Source organism: Panthera tigris, chromosome B3 (genome assembly GCF_018350195.1).
Source record: "Panthera tigris isolate Pti1 chromosome B3, P.tigris_Pti1_mat1.1, whole genome shotgun sequence".
Lineage (NCBI taxonomy): Eukaryota > Metazoa > Chordata > Mammalia > Carnivora > Felidae > Panthera > Panthera tigris.
The window spans coordinates 60,060,993-60,085,628 of record NC_056665.1 but is presented as its reverse complement, the minus strand read 5'-3'; the positions used below and the strand labels follow the sequence as shown (position 1 = coordinate 60,085,628).

The 24,636-nt window shown below is 37.5% G+C and overlaps 1 protein-coding gene across 1 annotated transcript in view; it reads right to left on the bottom strand.

Annotated features, from left to right (window-relative positions):
• Positions 1–542: 542 nt before the first annotated feature.
• UBR1 (ubiquitin protein ligase E3 component n-recognin 1) overlaps positions 543–24,636 on the bottom strand; it is a 133,268-nt gene continuing 109,174 nt past the window's right edge. The window contains exons 40-47 of the mRNA XM_007081724.2: positions 22,634–22,721; positions 21,009–21,142; positions 19,605–19,713; positions 17,105–17,161; positions 14,778–14,855; positions 6,151–6,321; positions 4,754–4,855; positions 543–3,166 (exon numbers count right to left, since the gene is read on the bottom strand). Coding sequence (XP_007081786.2) covers positions 3,025–3,166; positions 4,754–4,855; positions 6,151–6,321; positions 14,778–14,855; positions 17,105–17,161; positions 19,605–19,713; positions 21,009–21,142; positions 22,634–22,721 — 881 coding nt within the window. The 3' untranslated portion in view covers positions 543–3,024. The remainder of the gene's footprint in view (positions 3,167–4,753; positions 4,856–6,150; positions 6,322–14,777; positions 14,856–17,104; positions 17,162–19,604; positions 19,714–21,008; positions 21,143–22,633; positions 22,722–24,636) is intronic.

The following is a 24,636-nucleotide window of genomic DNA, read 5'->3' as shown; positions in this document are numbered from 1 at the left end:
GCCTGGAGCTTGCTTCGGATTCTGTGTCTCCCTCTCTCTTGGCCTTTCTCCTGTTCATGCTGTCTCTCTCTCTCAAAAATAAATGAACGTTGAAAAAAAATTTTTAAAAAAATAAAAAATTCTCTCTATATATCAGTTCATGCTTAAAAATTATTTACTGATGGGGGCACCTGGGTGGCTCAGTCGGTTGAGTGTCCGACTTTAGCTCAGGTCATGATATCAGGGTTTGTGGGTATGAGCCCCATATCGGGCTCTGTGGAGCCTAGAGCCTGCCTCAGATTCTGTGTCTCCCCCCTCTCTGCTCCTCCCCAGCTCATACTGTCTCTATTTCTCTCAAAAATAAATAAACATTAAAATTTTTTTAAAAATTAAAAAAATATATTTACTGATGGAATGTATGGTCAAAAAGTTTGGAGACCATTACACCAAATACCTATGTCTGTTAAAGAATTTGAGCTGAGAAGGCTGACTTTTAACTAGAGCTCCTTTCTAGGTACAGATTTTTATACTTCAAACCCAAATCCCCAAACATGAGAAGTCCCTTTTTTCTTTGTAAATATACACATATAAGATATTTTATTTCAAAAAGCACAAGAACATTATACAAGTTTTAAATTTACATTTTGCAATAAAAGATATCAATATATGCATTATTTGTATAACTTCATCATGGATGGAATTTGAATCAGTGGTATAAACATGTCGCAGTCACTAAATATAGATCATCGTCACAGTGAACCAAAATGCATAGTTGTTATGAAATGACAAATGACCACTAAAGTGAACTCACAGCCCATACATCAACAAAATAAATTAATTATACAGATATACGTTTTTCTTCACTGTATCATTAAAATTCCTGTCAGCCCCTCACCAAAAACATGAGAAAAACATAGTTTTGGAGCCATCCTGTTGAACCAGTTCCTCCACATAACTACACTAATGAAAATAAAGTGACTTTTTGCTCATTTGTGAGTAAACTCGATAAGCATAATTAAATTATTTGCAATGATGAGGGCAGACCACTATCATATTTGAATATAATTAGAAATCCCTAGGGCTGGGGGCAGCACTGAGACACGTGTTCATCTACAGTGCAGGGGTCTGAATCAATCTCAAAAGTGGGACTCAATATGAAATGGGTTCTTTGGCAGTAAAGGTCTGACTGGCCATTACAGGATAGTCCCTCTGGCAGCCTCAGAGCTTAAGCCCAGGATTTATGAAATGAATATAAAAAGACTAGAAACAAAGTCAGTGTATCTTTGCTAAATTGGGGCCAATCAGGGCAGAAGTCAGTACCTCCTGTTGCCTATTTTGGCTCAGACTTACCAAGTCAGACAATCCATCCAAAAAAATTATTTAAGAAATAAAGGGAGATGTTCTTATCACTTAATCATACTGGCAAATTGGACAAACTGAATACTGAATTTTCTGATCCTCATTCATCAACTGTTACAGATTGCTCACTGGAGTTGTATCTATTTCCTGATACCTTCTGAATAATAATTATTCAAGTAGAAAATCATGATTGTGATTCTGATGCCTGTTCATGCCCATCCTTTACTGCAAAACCCACTTTACATAAAAAATACCAAAAAAATCTAACCCCAAATGTGCATCATCAATCACTGTGCAAATATACTTTTATTTGCTTGCCTTGGCTGAGCAAAAAGAAGACAGGAAAACATGTACACACGTATATGACGTAGTCACCAAAGGCAAAATCAGATGATCTTTGAATGCATCTTTTCAAATTCATAACATTATTCCAGAGACAACAGAAGCTAAAATGGAAGATTTCAATTTATCTTCTATCTGCTGCTCATATCACAAGTTCTTGATATAAAAAGTTAAAGCCAAAAATCAAGAAGTCTATGCACGGATTCAGGAGAGCACTATTATTTATAAACAAGATGGCTCAACCACAGCATATTATAACAGGACACAGACTACTGATCACATGGCTTTTTTGGTTATCTGTACTAGACATAAAACCAGAGTTTATGAAAACATTGTACACAGATAACGAAGGATTTGTCTTTAACAAAGACATAGGTTACAGAATTGGCTTAAATCTGATTGTTCTAATTTACAGCTGCCATGCTCCATTCATTGGGGGAATTTTCTTGTCCTCATTCTATAGACAGTTTTATATCAGAACTGCCTCAGGTTTTTAAGAGTCAAACAAGAGATAAGTGAACTCATTTTAGAAACTTGCCTTTGGAAATAGAAAGTATAATTTCAAAACTTAACAAAGCTATTTGTGGTAAAAGGAGAGGATTACACTTTCTTTGGCCCGTCAGGGATGAATAATGAATACATTATCCTAACTCTTCTTGAGGTCTACTGTGGGAAAAAAGCTTTTCCACAGTGGCAGAAATTTGTCTTAGAAGTGGCAACTCTGTCCATAGAACTGTTTAATTTCTGGCTGAAACACTAAGTGGCACATTAGGGGGAATTCCTTAAAAGAAATTTACTCTTCTGAAAACTTTCTCAACTGAAGTATACTGCATGGTTCCTGCAATTCCTCTTGAGCTGCAAGGAAGACTACCACAGATTAGAATCTTGTCAGTGTTCCAATGTCAGCTAAACGAAACTTGGGTGTGTGTGGGAAATACCAAATACAGAACTGTAGAAGAGTTAACCAACATATAAAAATGTCCATGACTGCTTGATGTGACTTCATTTACCAGGTGAATGAAATGACATGAAATGGGACAGATTATGAAGGGAAATGAGTTTTCTGGAAATAGCACAGTGAGACATTTGGGGTGAAGAAGAATTTTTTTAGTGTTCTGGAATATGAAACATTAACCTATGTCGTCCTTTTACTCCTTTAAGCATATTTTCACTAATTGAAAGCAATACTCCATTAAGGAATATTTTATTAATGTATGCAAATCTGGACATGGAGCAAAAGACCCTCCAACCCTTCCCCAGCCCTCAGAAAGAAAGATCTCCATAATTTTCAATCAGTCTTCATTGCTGTCTTCACTTGTGATTGTCCCAAGGCAGAGTTGAAGCTCACAATAACTGCCAGTTGAATCCAAATAACATCTGATTAGTTTCCTGGCTCCTAGCAATCTCTTCTATAATGCAGTGCTGTTGCCACACCAAATGGAGCTTCCGATACCGTTCACGAGATAAATGAAGGGGATTGCCCCTCCTTCAGGAAAACAAAAAACACCAACATGTAAGTTTGAATCAAATAACTGCCCATATCTTTATTGCCTAAATTAGTTCAAACTTTAAAAAAAAATTTTTTGGGGGGTGGGGAGGGCTCCTGGGTGGCTCAGTCAGTTAAGCATCCGACTTCGGCTCAGGTCATGATCACACAGTTTGTAGGTTTGAGCCCCGCATTGGGCTCCGTGCTGAAAGCTCAGAGCCTGGAGTCTGCTTCAGAGTCTGTGTCTCTCTCTCCCTCTTTGCCCCTTTCCTGCTTGTGCTTGCTCTCTCTCTCTCTCTCTCTCAAAAATAAATAAAAACATAAAAATAAATAAATAAATAAATAAATAAATAATTTTTTTTAGAAATAAAAAAAAATTTTAATGCTTATTTATTTTTGGAGAGAGAGGGGGAGAGGCAGACAGATAGAGCACAAGCAGGGGAGGGGCAGAGAGAGAGGCAGACAGAATCCGAAGCAGGCTCCAGGTTCTGAGCTGTCAGCATAAAGCCCATTGTGGGGCTTGAACTCACAAGCTGTGAGATCATGACCTGAGCCAAAATCAGTTGCTTAACCGATTGAGCCACCCAGGCGAGATGTTCTTAGAGCAGGGGGGTAATTACCAAGAGGGTTTCAAAGGGATATTCTCCCTTCACTACTGATCACCATGAACTTAATAGGTTACTTAGCTGATGAAGCAGAAATTTACTCCTTGATTACTCAGAAAATAGGCAAAGTATATCATAGGCATTATTAGACCTCATTTAAATGGACAATGAGATTTATAACCCGAAGCAGCTTTATTCTTTTTTTGGGTACTTAGTCTGATAGAGCTTTAATGGCTTTTCAGCTTCATACAGTGTATTTAGCTTTAATTTCTGGTTTTTGTATAGTAGAGATTAAGTCTGAGGTATAGAATACTAAGCCCTCAAATTATATTCTGCTTCTCAGAAATATTTGCTAATTGTTGTCTTTATGACACACAAAAAAACTTGCTGGTGATTAGCAAATATTTAAATAAAACCACTCCCCATCAATTCTAAGGTTGTACAGTTTGTAACACTGTAGAGCAGCTAATCCAAAATGACTAAAATTTGGCCGTTGCCAGTAATGGAGAACTGTGAGATTCTCATTCTGGAGGCACTCAAAGTGTCTCAGCTGATTGGGGATTTTCAAATTGCCTAATTAATTTAAAAATTCTGCTTCTTTGTACCTTTCTGGAACAACTCAGATTTCTTATCCTCAGTCATTAACTACTTTGAACCATTCAGCCTTTTTCTCCCTTAATCCAAAAACTACCTCCATACATAATTCTGTAGAAAGGTTGCTTAAAAATAACATAACATTCAAACATTAGAACAGCTGGGTGTCTTTAATTTTGGAAAAGTATTACCTTCACATTCTAAAGCAGCACAAAGCTGTTCAAAATTATGTGCTCCTCAGGATCATATCATATTTAATATTTTTAATTTGCAACTATTTAAAAATATCTTTCAATATTTAGCATTAGTTTCTGTGTTTAAAGAACTGTTACCATCCATGTACAATAATGTGACTACAATGAAACAAACAAACAAAAACTAATCTTACTTCAGGCCAGGGTCTGTTTCTCCATATTCATCCAAATAAGGGGCTGGATAGGCACAGCCTCTGGCTTTACCTTCAACCAGAACTACTCTGCATTCTCGGATTCTGAAGGACAAAAGAACCAAGAGGAAATATTATTAACTGCATGAGTGCAAATGATAGGCACTGCATCAAAGTTAATCTAGAGAAAAGATATGGCCAGTATCTGTCAGGAATTCAGTATAAAGACAGTAAACATAGACAAATAGACTAAACTGTGTTTTGTCTAAAAAAAGACAGTGAATATTGTTATTTTTATTGACATTATGGGAAAAATCAATGGGTTTAGGGAAACAGGACCATTAATACTGACTGAATATACTGAAGAGAGGAAGGAAGCTGTTCTACTTGAACCACAGATACCATGGAAAATGATGGCCAATGTTGTTTCTGTTCTGTTTCCTGACCCACGATCTGGAGTGGGAGGGAGCTTAACAGAAGCACAGAACAACATCTGATAACTTTGGGCCAGAAAAGAAGGTCAGCGAGGCAAGTGTTAATTAAGCCTTTTCTGGTCAGAGCCAGCTTCCAATAGTGCAAATTATAAAGAATCACTGCCACTTTGAAGGTACTTGGGACTCTTACAGTAGAGAAATGAAGACATACAAATAATGTTTGGGTATGTGTATACAGAAGGGATAGGTACTATAGAGTGACATTACAAAATAAGCAGTTGGAATAGGTAGTGGGTTTATTTGCTGTAGGTTCCCTAAAAGAAGAAAATAGGTATTTGGATGTGGCTTCCATGCATTCATTCACATTGTTCCAACAGATGCCTACAGGCAATGGTTAGGGAGACATGGGCTTACATAAACAGAAACTACAGTACATGGGGAGATGGAAAGAAAAAGCACACGCATCCACTTTGAATTTTCTCTCTCAGGCAACTTGCACTCTTCTTTCATAAACATGAAATAACTATGTTCCACTCTCAGTCTTTTGCAGAGAGACCAGGAAAAACAACAGTTGCTTTGATAGAGGAAATGAAGAAAATGAAAATATTCAAAGGACAACTTAAAATAGCAATGTACAGGTACTTTTTAAATATACTTGTTTTTAGGACTCCAAGCCCTTTCATTGTACCTGAGTGTTCTGTAACACCAGAGTAATCAATGCAAAGTCTATCATGCTTAAGACATTTCACAAAAAATTAAAATGTGGACAGAATCCTATGGGTTTTTTTGTCTGTTTTGATTTGGTTTTTTTGTTTGTTTTTGTTTTTTACTTATTCTGTAATATCTTCTCTAATGCAATTTCATGTGATCATTTCCTATCAACACACTATCCTACCATAATAGCTTCCAGATTGGATCCGGATTCCCTAAATTCATTATGAAGATTCCGAAACACTCACTACTCACTTTAAGAAAATGCAGACTCCAGCTCCACAGTGAAGTGCATGAAAAATGCAAGCTCCAACCTCTTCCCCATTCACAATTTCTTGGCAGCAAATGTTCTGAGAACACAGTATGGCTCCACAGAAAAGACAGAGGACAGGGTGCTTTCGTTCATCATCTGCAGACCGTGGGCACCTCAAAGGGAAAGAAAACAATCAGTGTGGTGGAAAAACAATAAAAGCATGACATATCTAGTTAGCAATGAAATGTGTTCATCACTGGCTGCTTTGTAGCAAACAAAGATCCTAAAACACAAGAAAACATTTAATTAGGTGATTCTTCTTTAATAAGGACGTAACAAAACAATCTCCTGATTAAGAAGATTTACTATTAAGTATATAGTGTCCTGATAATTCCATAGTTTGGCCATTAAATATGCCTCACTGACATTGTGATACATTTATAGAATCCAGTCTTCATCTGACATGACCAACTTATAGTCAGCTCCCTCCTCTGGATTGGTTTAGTCAAACTTAATATCCTCAATATCAGAGGAATATGACCTTTTTAGGTGTACAATTTTTTTTTTTTTTAATCACAATGTGCAGTAAGGGTTCAGACACATTTCCTGTCCATTTAAGTATTGAGATCTTTAGGGCTGAAATGAGAGACTGTAGTCTTAAAGTTGATATACCCTCCATCTGGGAAACAAAGCAAGTCTTTAGGAAGGAAAAAGTGACAGAGTTGGCTTGCTTGAACCAAGCAGTACTTTGAGATCTGCCATTTTATGTAGTAGTATGCTATAGCCTTGCTACAATGCCCCCCAAAGGAGGGGGATCATTCTCTGAATTAAAGTGATAATGGCCACCCTGGAAAAAAGGAGCTTTCCACCCCTATCTCTGCCTTACAATGGACATAATAGAAACATCCAGAATTCCTTTATTTGGGCAGTAAAAAAATAAATGCAACCACTAAGCTGAGATCCAATGAGGTCAGAATAAAGAGCACCAAAATAATCTCCAATAGGGCATTAACAGTTTATTCTCTGATCCTTTGTTTTTCAGCGAAGATAAGAAAACCACCACTGTCTACTAGGAGCAGAAAGACTCTGTGCATAGATATTCCACCCATCTTCTGTAGATGAGGGGACTATTTCACTTCTAGGGGAAAGAATATAATTATAGCTCTTTCTGGATAAAGCTAGTATCTTTCACCTTTAGTGAAGGATGGCTGAGTCCTAGTCTCTAGTATCCTACAGAGGAAAAAAAAGGTGATACCTAAAGTATAGTAACCAAGCAGCTTACCCTCCTATGGCAGAAATAGCTCAGTCTTTTTTTTTTTTTTGAGAGAAGGCGCAAGTGAGTGAGGGGCAGAGAGAGAGAGAGAGAGGGAGGGAGAGGGAGGGAGAGAGTGGGGAGAGAGACAGAGACAGAGACAGAGACCGAGATAGAGGGAGAGAGAAGAGGAGCTCACCTGACAGGGCTCGAGCTCACCAGAAGTTGGGCTCAAACTCAGGAACCACAAGATCATGCCTGAAGCCGAAGTCAGATGCTTAACCAACTGAGCCACCCATGTGACCCAGTCTTTTATTTATTTTTTAGGTTTATTTACTTATTTTTAGAGACAGTTTATGTCCTCAATATGACCTTGTTAGGTATACAATTTTTAAAAAATTTTTTTAATGTTCACTATTGTGAGAGACAGAGAGAGAGACAGAGAGATAGAGCACAAGTAGGGGAGGGGGAAGAGAGAGGGAGACACAGAATTCAAATCAGGCTTCAGATCTGTAGCTGTCAGCACAGAGCCTGATGTGGGGCTCAAACCCATGAACCGTGAGATCATGACCTTAGTCAAAGTCAGATACTTAACTGACTGAGCCACTCAGGTGCCCCCAATTTTTTTTTTTATCATGATGTGCAGCAAGGGTTCAGACACATTTCCCATCCATTTTGTTGAATGTGGGTAGAGAATACAAGTGGGAGCGGGGGGAGAGAGAGTGGGAGAGAGACTCTCAATCAGGCTCCACGTGGAGCCTGACACAGGGCTCAATCTCACGACAGTGAGACCATGACCAGAGCCAAAATCAAGAGAGGGACACTTAACTGACTGAGCCATCTAGGTGCCCCCAAATGGCTCAGACTTAACAGAAACTGATGGTGACAATAAAACTGGAGGAGATCATCAGATTTATTTTCATTTTTACTTGAAACCAGTAAGTAGTAATATCATCCAGGGGGATCTTCACTGTGATTAATGACTAACACTTTTCTCACATCCTCCTAAGAGCCAACAGTGATACTCTTTAATGCCAGGAAGATAATACTTATTCACTGGGATTCTGTGGTAGCAATACAGCCCTAAGATTAGGGGAATCACTGAATTTAGAGCTGGATGCAATCTCTGACATCACCTAGCTAATTTTTTGAGGGCTGGGAGGTAAATGATGCAACCATTTCTTTAGGTGGCTGAACTTAACCTGCATGAGACAAGCAGCAAGGTAGCTAATACCAAGGTGAGTTCTATCTAGTAACAGAGACTGGAGAATGGGCTGCCCAAGGCCCTGCTGGGGCAGTTAAACTCCCTGGCTTCAGGGTTCAAAGCAGGGGTTATAAGTGAATATGAGAATTTCCTCAGTCATGCTGTAGGGTAGTGATTCTCAGAGTAGGCCACCGTTGGGTTCTTCAAGCCCTAAAAATGATGATACACTGCAATCCCTATTTTTGGCCCCTTCAAATGACAGCAAGTTATTTAACTTATGACTAAGGACTATAATAGTCACTTTGCACACCAAGGCAGTTCATTAGAATTATTGATATCCTTAAAACAAAATTTAAGAATTCTTTGTGTTTTCTGAGAACTCTAATTAAAGTTTATTAAGAAGTTTGGCAGCTGTGCAATGCTTACTTAATATTACATAACTCCTAACTGAGCTTAGGAATCCTGCAGTTTAGGAAAAAGATGCTGTGTTACTGGTACGTCAGCAATGAATTCTCGAATAGGTTTTGATTTTCAGACTGCTGACATTCTTGCCTTCTAATTACAAGTTACTGCTCATTTCATGTCATCATTATTAATCCGATTTGCTATGGGTGATGGTGTGATGCCACCTGAGTGTCAAGGATACATAATTGCATCAATTATGGCCTATTGGAATTTTGGCCTATTATTTCCAAGACATGATGCATTGTGATTCAAATATGAAATATTCACACAGCAATGGTTAAGGCAGATATCAACAGAATTTCTATAGGGACATAGCTCATGAATTTATGCTATCTGAATAACTTACGTCATATTTAGCAAGTGTAAACTGTTACTTTATAGGATATTATTTTATCATACAGAATAAGGTATTTAACGTCATGCTATTTTCTTACAAAGGTAACTAATGGGTAATTCATACATGATATTAGTAATGAGTATAATGTAACTAGTGTATTTTACTTCTCACCAGTCTTTATCATCCAGATTTTTTTTTTGGAAAATAATCAGTGAAAAGGAAGAGGAAGATAAAAGAAAGTCTAAGAAACACTGTTTTACATTAGGTTTTAATCTGATTGAGGTGTGTGTGTGGCGGGGGGCATGGTGCCACACAAAGCTACGGAGGTTTACTCCTCTCTCTAGTATCAGGCTTAAACCTGAGCCACAATGCTATTATTTGTTTTACTGTAATAATGGGCTTCCATATAAGATTTTGCTTGGAAAAAAAAAGTGGGGGTTCTTCAGTGTTATTTCAGTGAGGATGTGGTCACCTCACTGTAATGCACATAAAACAGTGCTTAAAGACACACATATAAAAGATATTTCTAAGAGAACTACTTGTTTGTGAAGTTGAAAACAGGGTTATTTCAGTGGATGGATGTGTTGACCACACTTGTACATGTAAAGATACATGAATAAATGATGATTCTTCGAGTGCTTAAAAAAACACAAAAGGCTCCTGTAGCTTTAAAAAAAAAATTGAGGAGAGATGTCATAGAAGATGGTGGAGTAAGGAGCTCCAGGAATTGGTTCCTCTACCAATACAACTGTTGATCTGGCAAGAACTGTCTGAAGCAACTATTTTGGAACTTGGAATCTAGGTGATCATTGCAGCATCCACAGGAGTGCTTAACAAAGAAAGAGGCTGGTAAATTTTAGTAAATTTTGGCTTTTTGTGTAGTGGCTACCACCCCCTCAAAAAAATGAGGGTTGTCCTCAAAACTCAGGGTTGTTTACTTCTTCCTGGCAGTTCACTCAGGGGCTGACACACACACTGGCTATTGTTTCAACTTCTATGGGCTGAAGGGACTTCCTTGGCGGTGATGGCAGAGGGGACTTAAAGAGACAGAATATTCTTTATATTTTTTCTTATTGGATCCAGAAATTTAAGGAAATCTGTCAGTTCACTGGCTGACGGCAGCAAAAATGGAACAGAGACTTCAGTGAACACATAATAAGGAATACAGTCTCTGCAAAAACCAGTCTGGTCACTAAACAAACAGACAACTACAGCCTTCATCAAGTAACAGTGGCAATTCCAGGGGAGGGGGTAGAATCTGATTTCCAGAGCTACTACATTACAATATTCAAAACGTCCAGTTCTCACCAAAACTCACAAAGCTTACAAAGAAACAGAAATGATGGCCTATTCACAGGAAAAAAAGAAACTGACAGAAATCATCCCTGAGGAAGCCCAGACATGACACTTGTTAATAATCAAAGATTCTAAATTAACACTTAAATGAGTTCAAAGAGCTGATGGAAACCATTGACAAAGAACTAAAGGAAATTAGGAAAACACATGAAAGAGTAGGAAATACTAGCAAAGAGAAATTATAAAAAAAAGAAACAAATAGAAAAGTACAACAGCTGAAATAAAAAACCTACTAAAGGGGTTTAACTGCATATCTGAGCTGGCAGAAGAATCAGTGAATTTTAAGACGGGATAGTTAAAATTACTGAGGAAGAGGAGCAGAAAGAAATAAGAATGAATAAAAAGGAACAGAGGGATTTATGGGACACCATCAAGCATACCAACATACACACATATTATGAGAGTCACAGAAGGAGCAGCAAGTGAAAAAATATTTTTTTGAAGAAATAATGGCCCAAACTCCTCAAATTTGTTGAAAAACATGAATTTACATGTCAGGAGTGAAACTGAACTACAAACAGGACAAATTCAAAGAGATTCACACAGAAGACATATTATGATCAAGCTGTCAAAAGTCAGAGACAAAGAAAGAAGCTTGAAAGCAGCAAGAAAAGCAATTCATCACATACAAGGAATCCTCAATAAAATTAACAGCTGAAACCATGGAGGCTAGAAGGCAGTAGGATACATGTAATGTCCTCAAAGAAAAAAAGCTGTCAACTAAGAATTCTACACCTGCCAAAACTATCTTTTAAAAACAAAGGAGAAATGAAGACATTCCCAGACCAACAAATGCTAAGGAAGTTCATCGCTGCTAGGCCTGTCTTACAAGAAGTAATAAAGGGAGTCCTTCAAGCCAAAACAGAAAAACACCAATGGCAACTTGCAGCCATGTAAAAAAAATATAGATAACTAACTACACATGTAAGTATAAAAGCTAGTATTATTATAACTTTGGAAAAATGACTCCTCTTTTTTTGTTTACTATATTATTTAAAAGACAAATGAACAAACCATCATTATAAATCTACATTAACATGCACAGAATGCATAAAAATGTAATCTGTGACCTCAACGACATAAAGAAGGGAGAAAAAATTAGAAAGGAACAGTTAATTATGCAGCTGAAACTATGATGTTGTCAAGTCAAACTAAATTTAGAATGTTAAAAAAAAAATAAATTTAGGATGTTAACTGTAATCCCTATGGATACCCAGGTAAGTTGTAAGGTACACACAAAAATCAACTGTGTTTCAATACACCAGCAATGGAACAATCCAAAAAGGAAATTAAGAAAAATAATTGCAGGGGTGCCTGGGTGGCTCTGTTGGTTAAGTGTCTGACTCTTGGTTTTGGCTCAGGTCATGATCTCACGGTTTCATGAGTTTGAGCCCCATGTTGGGCCCCATGCTGACAGTGCGGAGTCTGCTTGGGATTCTCTGTCTTCCTGTCCCTCTGCCACTCCCCCACTTGCATGGTCTCTCTCTCAAAATAAATAAATAAACTTAAAAAAAAAGATAAATAATTTCATTCACAATAGCATCTAAAATACTAAAATATCCAGGAATAAATTTAACCAAAGAGGGCAAGACTTGTACACTGGAAACTACAAAATACTGCAGAAAGAAATTAAAGAAGGTCTAAATATGGGAAGGCATCCATGTTCATGGACTGGAGTACTTAATATTATTAAGATGGCAATACTCCCCAAAGTAATCTATAGGATTAATTTAATCTCTATTAAAATTCTAACTGCCTTTTTGCAGAAATGGAAAAGCCAATCCTCATATTTGTATGTAACTTCAAGGGGCCCCAAATAATTAAAACAACACTGAAAAAGAAAAATAAAGTTGGAAGGCTCACATGTAACAATTTTAAAACTTCTTTTACAAAGCTATAGTAACTTAAAAGTGTGGTACTAGCATAAGGATAGACAAACATAGAGACCAATGGAACAGACTTTAGGATTTAGAAAGAAACCCAAACATCACTGGCCAGCTGATTTTCAACGTGGGTGCCAAGACTATCCAATAAGGGAAGAATAGTCTCTTAAAAAATGGTGCTGTGATAAGTGGAAACCACATGAAAAAAAAAAAAAAAAAAAGAATGAAGCCAGACTTCCTGCTTTATTCCAAAAATTAACTCAAAACAGACCCACAGCTTAAATACAGAGCTAAACTATAAAACTATTAAGAATAGACTGAAAGAGAACAGAATAGGCCACCCCAAAGTATGCTGCTTTGGCATAATGATTATTTTGAATTAAAGTTACTTAAGAAACAGCAGGTGCAAAAAGGACACTCTGACATCTATTTCGTTCTCCCGAAAGCAGGAAATAAATCTCCCATGTGAAGGTATCCTCCCTATACCAAAAGGATAGAAAATACCCTTACTGCCAAAGTTAGGGAAATCAAAGTCAAGAAGGCTGTATATATAAACTCTCTTACTTCTTCATTAATTTGGTACTCGAAGTGTAAACTCCTTTGTTTTGTCAAATCTTCACAAATAATTGTTTCTTTAACTGTAAAGTATAAACCTAGTTTCTTCTTTGAGTCACGTATCTCTGTGATCTCCCATATATATGAAATTAAATTGGTTTTTCTCCTATTAATCTGAGAGAGAGAATCCCAAGCAGGCTCCACACTGTCAGCATGGAGCCTGATGCAGGGTTCAAACTCATAAACTGAGATTGTGACTCGAGCTGAAGTCAAATGCTTAACCAACTGAGCTGCCCAGGCATCCCTCTCATATTATTCTGTCTTATGTCAATTTAATTATTTGACTACAGGGAAGAACAGAGAGGGAGGAACAGAGAGGGAAGAAAGGAAGAGTCTCCTTCCCCTTCAGTATAAAGAAATCTTACAACTCAACAACAAAACAGACAGTCCAATTACAAGATGGGCAAAGGGCTTGAACAGGCATTTCTCCAAAGAACATATACAAATGTCCAAAAAGCACATGAAAAGATGTTCAACATCAGTGGTCATTTAGAAAATGTGTATTAGGGCACCTGGGTGGCTCAGTTGGTTAAGCATCCAACTTGATTTCAGCTCAGGTCATGATCTCATGGTTCATGAGTTTACGCCCCATGTCGAGCTGTGCACTGACAGAACAGAGCCTGCTTGATAGTCTGTCTCCCTCCCTCTCTGCCCCTCATGTGCTCTCTCTCTCTCAAAACTTACACTGCTGATGGAAATGTAAAATGGGACAGCCATTTATGGAAAACTGCTTACTGGCAACTCAAAGAGTTAAAGAGAGAATTACCATAATGACCCAATAATTCTATTCCTAGGAATATATATAAGAGAAATGAAAATATATGCCCACATAGAAACTTGTACATGAATGTTTACGGTAGCATTATTCATAATAATCAAAAGAGGGAAACTACCTAAGTGCTCATCAATGGATAAATGGATAAACAAACTCTGTATATACATACAATGGAATATTTAAGATTTTATTTTTAAGTAATAGCTATACCTAACAGGGGGCTCAAATTCCACCGACTAAGCCAGCCAGGCACCCCTACAGTAGAATATTATTTAGCCAAGAAAGGGCCGAATACATGCTACAACTTGGATGGACTTCAAAAACTATACTATGTGAAAGCAGCAAGACACAAAAAATCATATATGATACCTTTTATATGATGTATAGAGAGTAGGCAAATTCAGAGACAGAAAGCAGATTATTGATTACCAGGGGACTGGGAAAGAGGGAAATGGGGTGTGATTACTTAGTGGATACAAGGTGTTTCTCGGGATGATGAAAAAGTTTTCAAACTAGAGAGAGGTGGTGGTTGCACAACATTGTGCAGACACTAAATTGTATTGAATTGTATACTTTGTCATCATTAACTGTATGTTTTGTGGATCTCACCTCAATAATAAAAAAGAAATCAGCAATCACTGTTATAAAAGATGCTAAGTGGTCAATTTTTAAAAAGTTAGCTAGTGGTGGTGCATACCAATTACAAGCTTAAAATTAAAAAAAAAAAAATATTTCTTCTTACCTGAAATGAGAAGCTTGATTTAGGAGGCAGCTATAGTCATCAGGTAGCTCTATCAAACTATTTCTTTTTCTAGGGTATCTAGAAATATAATTTAAAAGACAATTTTACTTAAGAGTAAATAAACCCATGTCAAAAACCAACTAAGTAACAGAAGGAAGAATGTCTTAAAAATAACAAAAGAACCCATACTTGCACCCCATAGTAATTCCCCCTGTTGACAACATTAAATCCAAGCATCTGAGCCTAGAATTCCAAATCTTTCATCAGCTGGTTTCCTTTCCAAACTCAACCTCCACTATTCCTGAAGACTAAATTGTTCTAGCTAGATTTCCATAATGGCTAGGAAGGTAATATAAAAAAGTTGTTAAGGATACACAGGCTTTGTAATCAGACGCAGCTACAAATCCTAAATTCTCTAGTATCTAACAAGTCACTGAACCCAAGCCTGTATTTCACGGTCTGTAAACTAGAGGATGAATATATTATACTTTCTCAGTCATAAGGCACACTATCAATTTAATAATAAATTTTTGAGGTGGGGGGGAAGAAATATAAAAGACTCATGCTGATTTAAGAAATGTCAAATATAAATAATAGAATCAAGGAAACTCATAGAGCTGTTGAGGACTCAATAAGATACTGAAGTGGAACATAACGTACTTAGTACTTGATACATGTTTGTAAATGTTATTCATTCTTACAATATAATACAGATACGATAAAAGCCTTCCATGAATGCCCTGAAGAAGAATATCTGAATAACACGGACATTCTATCCTCAAACCACAATCAACTTAAATTCTGTAATTCCTTCTATGTTCAGCTAAAAATTATCTCCTCCAAGAGTAACCTGGCATCATTAAAAATCTTCTACTGTTTAAATTTCTATAGCATTAACAGTACATTCCATATACTATTACACTTTATGTTTTTAGTTTATGTACACAATTTGATTATAAATTACCCATGACCAAAAAGCTGTATGTGTTAGGTCTTTTAATTCTCCCAAAGTATTTTAGAACCATACTGGGGAAATAGTAGGTGTCTAAAAGGCACATGAGGTGCGCCTGGGTGGCTCAGTCAGTTGAGTGTCGGACTTTGGCTCAGGTCATGATCTTGCAGTTCGTGAGTTCGAGCCCCACGTCGGGCTCTGTGCTGACAGCTCAGAGCCTGGAGTCTGCTTCAGATTCTGTGTCTCCCTCTCTCTCTGCCCATTCCCCGCTCATACTCTGTCTCTGTCTCTCAAAAATGAATAGACATTAAAAATTTTTTTTTAAATAAAATAAATAAAAGGCACATAATGAACTGAAATAAAGGAAAAATTGTGTGAGATCAACAGTCCTAAAATATGTACTCATCTTTTAAACTTTTCTCTCTACTCTTTCTTTTCTTGGTGATGTGAATACTACTCTATCTAAGTTATAAAAGCTGCTCTATAATCTCTAAACCACTAAAGTGGGGTTAAGGGGTAGGCAGCATATGCACATTTACAGTGAAGGCTAAAGAATTTGAAAGAGTGAGAAAAGATGAGAATAGAAGGTGTCATATGCACTTTGTGTCACAATGTTTGCTTTGGCCATGGAAAAATGGTACTACTGATGTTAGCATTTAAGGCTAGGGGTCAATTACTCTGCTTGTTTACTGAAGCAATTCAATTTGAATAAAAATTAGACACATATAACATAAAGTAGGCCCTGGTGGGATACAAAGAAAACAAGCATGCGATCTGGCCTTATTGAACTTACTGTTGAGTGCTTTATGGTGCTGGCAGGTACGCATGCACACACACATATGAGAGGGTGTATTAGGAGAGACTTGTGGGATGAGGTCAGATTTGAATTGGTCCTTGAGGAAGAGGTGGATTATGACTGAGCCATAACTTAAAGGACACAGGAGGGCTGAAGAAAATTTTGTTGGGTAGTCTCTAAGTATAAAGATAGGAAGGGAAGGGGTAAAGGGAATAGTTCTATTTATATCTTACTCTATTCTCAAAAGGAAAAAAATGTTGTACAGGAATACTGTCACTACCCTCTGATTGTAATATACCAGCAGCTCCAAGATGCCATCTCCTCCTGTGCCTTTTAATATGCATGTACACGCTTAAGAAAGAGGAGCTGGTGGAGTTAAACAATTTAAGAGGGAAAGGACAGTCCCTCCAAGAAAAAAATCAATTGCAGGAAGAATCTGAATTCTGGCAAAGACCTAAGAGAAACGCAGGAAACAATGTACTGAGTAAGAATGAAGAAGACAGACTAGAAATCATATTCAGCAAACCAACTATTTTTGGAAACACAACCTGTAGGAAAGGACTAAGAAGTAAAACCAACCTGACTATGGTGCTTTTCTGCTTCAAACAGTTTAGTAAGGCAGGATCTGCACACCACCTAAATGGAGAGCCAAGAGAAAAGCAAACAGGTCATCACAACTTCAGCACAGTGTTCATGAATGAGCCACCCTCTCCAAATCTGTCCCTTCTTTCCATGTTCCCTCCACTAGACTTCTACAATCTTGCTCCTTTGCTTTCCTTCTCTTTGTTTTTGTGTCTGCCTATTTATTTTGTCCCCTTTCTGTTATTGATTTCTTTTTTTAAGGGCTTATCAATCAAGGTCTTACTAGAAAAACAGAAACCATTCTGAAGAGGGAATTTAATACCAGGAATTGGTGATAAAGATGACAGAAGGGCTGCAAAGCCAACCAGGAGATAAAAACACAAGGTGACCCAAAGATTAGCCAGTAACAGGAAGCCACCGCCTCTCCCAGGATGGAGGAACGAAAGGAAATTGTGGTATTACTAGAAACGAGGGGCTAGGGTCACTGATGGATACTGGAACCACCAGAGACTTGGCTGATGGGAACTAGAGCCAGAGAAGAGCTACAGTCACTGGCCAGAGATACCACACAAAGCAGAGAGAGGTGGCCTGAACACTCAGGCTTCTCTCTTCCTCCTCACTTCCAATACCCTATTACTGCCTCCCCCAGGCTGAATACAGGCAGACGCCAACTGACAAGAAAGACTAGGCAATACGGCTTGCAAGTCTCAGTCCCCTGTACTTCAGAGCAGAGGATAAGGGGAGGCTCTGCAGGAATGGTACAAAGTGCAAGGACATTCTGTTACAAAGTTTGAATTTTTGTCATTAACCTAGAAGAGTAAGTTTAAAATGTACTGACTCCAACAACATACAAGTAAAATCAGTATAACCTATTGTGATTGTACTCAACACAAAGCATGATGCTAATTTTTAAAGATCTGTTTTAATTCATTTTTAATCACACTGGAGATTAGAACCCCTCATAAGAAATGAAGATACACAAAAAAGAACCTAACAGAAGAGATGAGAGCACAGAAAATGTGGCAGGAGACAAGCAGACATTCACACAAATCCTGACATGGACACGGAAAAAGAAACACTAATGAAAGAAAAAGGAGAAAGGTAAAGGCAGAAAATTGAAAAAATAAAGGAAATCATGGGTGTGATCATGTGATTTATAATAATAAGTATGTATATTTAGTCTTCAACCCAGTTCCCAGCACAGGGAATTTCCTAAGTGATGACAGCAACAAAGGTGTGTTTTAGGATCCCTCCTAGGGATGGGGGCTGGGTACTGGGAGAACCAAACATGCGACAGAAGATTGGAACTTTCAGCTCTGCTACTTCAACCACCATGGAGGAAAGAGGGACTGGAGGTTGAATCAGTCACGAATGGCCACTGATTTAATCAACCATGCCTATGTAATATAGCCTCCAAAATCACCAACAGGACAGGATTTGGAGAACTTCCACATTGGTGAACACGTGGTGATTTGGGGAGGGTGGTGTGCTTAGGGAGTATGCAATCTTGGCTCCCTTTCCCTGTGCATCTCTTCCACCTGGCTGTTCCTGAGTAAACTGGTGATCTAGTAAGTAAAATGTTTCTCTGAGTTCTGTGAGCTGCTCTAGCAAATTAACTGAACCCAAGGAGGGGTCAGTGGAGCCTCTGTTCTATAGCCATTGGGTCAGGAGCACAGGTGACAACCTTGGACTTGCTAGTAGAAGCTGTCTGAAATGTGTCTGTATGTAGGCATGCCAGTCTATAGCAATGAGTCCTTAACCTGTGGGATCTGATGCTATCTTCAGGTAGACAGTGTAGGATTGAGGTGAATTGTAGGATACCCAGCCGGTGTCAGAGAACTGCCTGTTGGATATGTGGCCAAAACATCCTCCCCAAACACCCCAAACACTGGGTGTCAGAATCTGTAATGGAGGAAATAAAGTAAGAGTAACAGTGAGAATTAATTATTAAAACAATGCTACGTGTCAATTATATCTCAAAAAAAAAAAAAAAAAAGATGGAAATTGTGGAAGCAAAGATAGGGAAGGACACTAGAGGTTAGAAGGGTAGACAGTGATCAGGAGGGCCAGAAATGATGAGGTAGAAAGAAAGTTTTTCTCAAAAAAAGACCCACCTCTCTCAGGGAAATTTAACTGATACATTTTGATTCACCAAATGACTTTTTTATTCCCCTTCAGGCACCCTCCTGAGATGTGCGCTTCCATGTGAGATACGCTACTGTTTTAGACAGAGCCCCAATTTTGTTTCTTTTGATATTTAGTTGTGACTATGTGGCTGCTGACAACATGACCACCTCCCCCTGCTGCCCAGCCTGCCTGATGATTTATAGGAAACGGCAGCTTTAGGGAAGAGTAGTACAAGGAACGGTAATTATGGTGGGACAAGCGGAAATTCCAGCTGCCCATGGCTGCTGGACTTGTCTCCAATTCCTTGAGTGTGTGAATTAGGAACACAACAGTATAATAACCCAACAGTCACATTTTGCCCTCATAGTACCTCTGGAGGAGGGGTCTTACAGTATCCCAATATTCCTGGAAAAGCAGGAACAAATTTGTGGGTAAAGATAGATAGCTACAGAGTGCGCTGTATTCTCCTTCTGCAGGATCTGCAAGAGAATAACAATACATTTAGTAAGCACATTATTCTTACCTGGTATTACAGCACCATCTAGATAAATTAATACATGATTTTTTAAAAATGCAAAAAAACAACTATGTGGGAAGTAGCACCCCATTTACAGGCACACCAGTTCAGTTCTAGACCACCACAATAAAGCGAGTATTGCAATGAAGCAAGTCAAGTGAATTTTTGGCTTCCCAGTGATTATTAAAGTTACGCTTCTACTATTTGTTGTCTATTTAGTGTGCAACAACAGAATTATGCCTAAAACAAAAATGTACATACCTTAATTAAAAAATATTTGATTGCTAAAAACTGCAAACCATCATCTGGCCTTTCAGCCAGTCATAATCAACCATCACAGATCACCCTAACAAATATAACAATAATGAAAAAGTTTGAAATATTGCAATAATCATCAAAATGTGACACAAACATGAAGTGAGCAAATGCTGTGGGAAAAATGGCACTGGCAGACTTCCTTGACGCAGGGTTGCCACAAACCTTCAATTTGTAAAAAATGTATCTGCAAAGTGCAATAAGGCGATGCGCAATATGACAAGGTATGCCCGTATACAGAATCACAACAAACTAGATCAAATAAACCCTACTGAACTGAGTTCAAGATACAGAAGCTGAAAGCCAATAAAGCTGACCTGTTCAGCTTAATCTCAAAGGACAAAAGCAAGAATCTCTAAACAATTTTGGTGATGCTTCCAAAATCATACAAATGTTCTGATTTTTACCCATACAAAAGCACAAGGAAGACTTGTCTACTTTGATCTAGATTTAAGGCAAGTAAAGAAGAAAGGAAATGACTGGTACTCAAACATATATATCCTCACTTTGTTACAACAGGCCTTTCCTAGCAGCATTTTACTTCTTTTGTAGTAGTCATATGTTCAAAAGTCAAATAAGGAGTATAAAATAACATTTTCCTCCTACTTAACCAAATTGTTCTCTTCCCTAAATGCAACCAATGTTCCTAATTTTTTGCATATCCTAACAGTTATATTCTGTGTGCACACATTTTATAAGCTCAAGTACATCAACTATACATAGATAGGAGTCCTGAGTATGTTTTGCATATTATGAAGCTAATCTCACTTTTGGTCTCACCTTTAGCCCATACCACAGCAGGGGCACACATGTTGACAGTGAACATTGATGAAAGAGGCAGAGAACAGAAAAGCAGTTTTGCCCTCACCTTGTATTTTTGAGGTTGAAGGTAAGAAAAAATATCTATTATATCCTATTCTGAGATTTCACTTTCCTACTTACTTGTCAGCAGTTCATCAGGTGGAGTTACTCCAAGTAAATAGTGGAAAAACAAGGCAGCACAGCGAAGGTAAGGGGTGATACCATTCTTCAATGAGACCCACAAATACCAGCCAGGAATACCACACCCAATGCAGCTAAGAGGCAATAATTCCAGAACAGAACAGAATACTGATCAGACTAAACCCCTAGACTTTAAACACATCCTCATTTAAAAACATAGCTAAGTATTTAAATAATTTTTTATCCATTTAATTTTTAAACATTTAAAACATAATATTTAACTGGCAATAGCTTCTATATTTAAATCTTCTGAAAGTTTCCTAAATAAAACCACAAATCTTGTATCTTTTACCATGTAGGTTTTTATTTAGTTAAAAAATAAATCAATTATTTATATTATGATTAGCAATATGTAATAATTATTAATAATATTAATAATCATTAATTAATTTTTAAATGAGGGGCAGGCAAAGGTTTATTAGAGTATAAGAAAGTAAGAATAGTATGAAAGCCCTTTACAGAGAGGGGGCATATGAAAGTGAATGCCCCTACCATGTAAATTTTTAAAGCAAATAACTATTTTCTTCTTTATCCTAACCCTTATGATGAAATGTGAATCAGATATATTTATCAATAACTAACCAAAGCAGTTAAGTTAGCTAAAAAATTAATACTTTCTTGATTTCTGTATTTAAGTTGGTGATTCATAGAGCAGTGAAAAGTACTCTATATCATACTTGCAATGTTACAACACAAAGAGTGAACCCTAATGTAAACTATGGACTTTAGTTAACAATAATGTATTGATACTGTTTTATCATCTTTAACAAATCTACCACACTGAAGGCTGGATGTTAATTACAGGAGAAACTGGTGATGGGAGGGAGTATACAGGAACGTTATGTACTTTCTGTTTAAATTTTCTGTAAGCCTAATAAAACAGCTCTAAAAAATAAAGTCTAGTAACACACACACACACACACACACACACACACACACACGCACTGTCTCTCTCTCTCTCCCTCTCCCTCTTCCTCTCTCTCTTCAGTACCTAACTAAAAAACAAAACAAAACAGAAAACCTAACTAAAAATTGATGAAGAAAATGAAAGCAAAGAGGGGAGAGTTTGGCAGCATGTAGAACTCAGTGGGGCACTCTTATTATACTTTTGATTTTAGCCTTTGCATCGCCAATATATTTCACATGTTACATAAAAGCCATAAAAAAAAATCTCTAGTTAGTTAAGCGTATCAACTGTATAGATTGCTTTAAATGGATGACCTATTTTCTATTTTGTACATTTATTTAAATTCTAAATGCTGCCATTTGTTAAAATTTTATTATCTTTGGCCTATGTTCCCAGAACAGTTTTATAAAAGTAAAGATGTATCAAAACTGTTCTTTATAACAAGAATAAAGAACAGTTTATAAGAGTAAAGATGTATCAAAACTTGTTTCAGTCTCAGAAACAAACAAATGGGTAGCTGTAATTCCAAAAGCTCTTAACTGATTTTTAAAAACTGGAATTAAAATGGTTCAAAAGTTATTGTGCCAAACAACTGAACAAAGAGGTGGAATTATTAAAACAATACTGAAATAGGTTGAACTAATGAACTGCTACTTACCCATTTGTATATTGAGAAACTTCTGCCAAAAAAGAAGATGCAGAACGAGCCTCTTCACTCTCTTCTTGAACCTGAGCAAGGGGGAGGTCTGAAAAAGAAATTCTGAAAGATAAATCTATGAGTTTCCTATTCAATGTATTAATTACACCTCAATATCATGGTGTCAAGATAATAAACAATGTCAACTCAACTGAGGCTCTTTTCCTTTTTCTCAATCTAAATAGTTGATTCTAAATATTAAAACTGTTGGGTAAGGGGCACCCGGGTGGCTCAGTCAGTTAAGGGTCCAACTGCAGCTTAGGACATGATCTCATGGTTCGTGAGTTTGAGCCCTGTGTCGGGCTCTGTACTGATAGCTCAGAGCCTGGAGCCTGCCTCAGATTCTGTGTCTCCCTCTCTCTGCTCCTCCTCCGCTTGCGTGCACGTGCTCACTCGCTCTCTCTCTCTCTCTCTCTCTCTCTCTCTCTCAAAAATAAACATTAAAAAAAAAACCTCTTAGGTAAACTTTATCAGTATATTAGATGAAGAAACACATAGGGCAGAATCACATGGATGTTTAATAAATGCTTATCTCATTGTAATATGACCAGGTAAACAAATTAGTGGTCATCTATCTGCTTTGCATTCCTAGGAGTCTTAGCTAACAGGTAGAAATTCAGCTTCTAGAAAGGGAAGTAGGTTGCTGTCCTGCCTTTACTCTCAAGCAACACATTAAGAAGAACCTCGTAAGGTAATTTCCTTCATTAATCTATCCTTAAGGAGGACCATCCTAAACCTTTCCACCAATTGCTAACTCACTCACTTAGGTTAAAGCTCTGGATAAGACACTTAAGTTCTCTGAACTTCAGTTTTATCATATTAAAATGGGTAGAAAAATGCCAACATTGGAGTTCAATGTGATGGATGGTTACATCCCATTCGAATAGTGCTCTCTTGTTTTAAAAATACTTAAAAAAATATATACATTAATTCATCTGAAAGACAATTAAAATTACCCTGTGTCTCTTACTTTGGTTGGATATTGCTAGTTCTTCTCCTTTCAGTTAAGATCTCTTTAGGAAAAACACACTTTTTTTAAAAAAAGGAAAATATGGGGCGCCTGGGTGGCTCAGTCGGTTGAGCGGCCGACTTCGGCTCAGGTCACGATCTCGCGGTCCGTGAGTTCGAGCCCCGCATCGGGCCCCTGTGCTGACAGCTCAGAGCCCGGAGCCTGTTTCAATTCTGTGTCTCCCTCTCTCTGACCCTCCCCCATTCATGCTCTGTCTCTCTCTGTCTCAAAAATAAATAAACGTTAAAAAAAAAAAAAAAAGGAAAATATATCATGAATTCATATTGATATTTCCAATTTAAATATGTTTAATATTTGCATGACTGAAGTGAATTTTACATGCAGTGAAATACACAAACAATAAATGTACCATTTGATGAGTTTTGACAAATGCACACACCCATGTAACAAGATCTTTTAAAATGAAACTTTATTTCTTAAAGCAGTTTTAGGTTCATTACAAAATTGAGAGGAAAGCACTGAGTTTCCAGATACCTGCCCTACTATCAACAGCTTGCACTAGAGTGGTACATTTGTTACAATCAATGAACTTATACTGACACATCATTATCATCCGAAGTTCACAGTTTACATTAGGGTTCATCCTGGTATTGTGCATTCTGTAGGTCTTCACAAACGAAATGTAGCCACTGTTACAGTATCATACAGAGTAGTTTCACTGCCCTCAAAATCCTCTGTGCTCTCCAAATTCACCACTCTCTTTCCGCCCCCCCCCCCCCGGTAATCACTGATATACTGTCTCCATAGCTTTGCCTTTTCCAGAATGTCATATACAGTTGACCCTTGGACAACATGGGGGTTAAGGGTGCCAACATCCTGCATAGCCAAAAATCTACCTATACATTTTGACTCTCCAAAAACTAACAGGCTACTGTTGACTGAAAGCCTTACTGATAAGATATTGAGTCACTTAACATGCATTTAAAAAAAATTT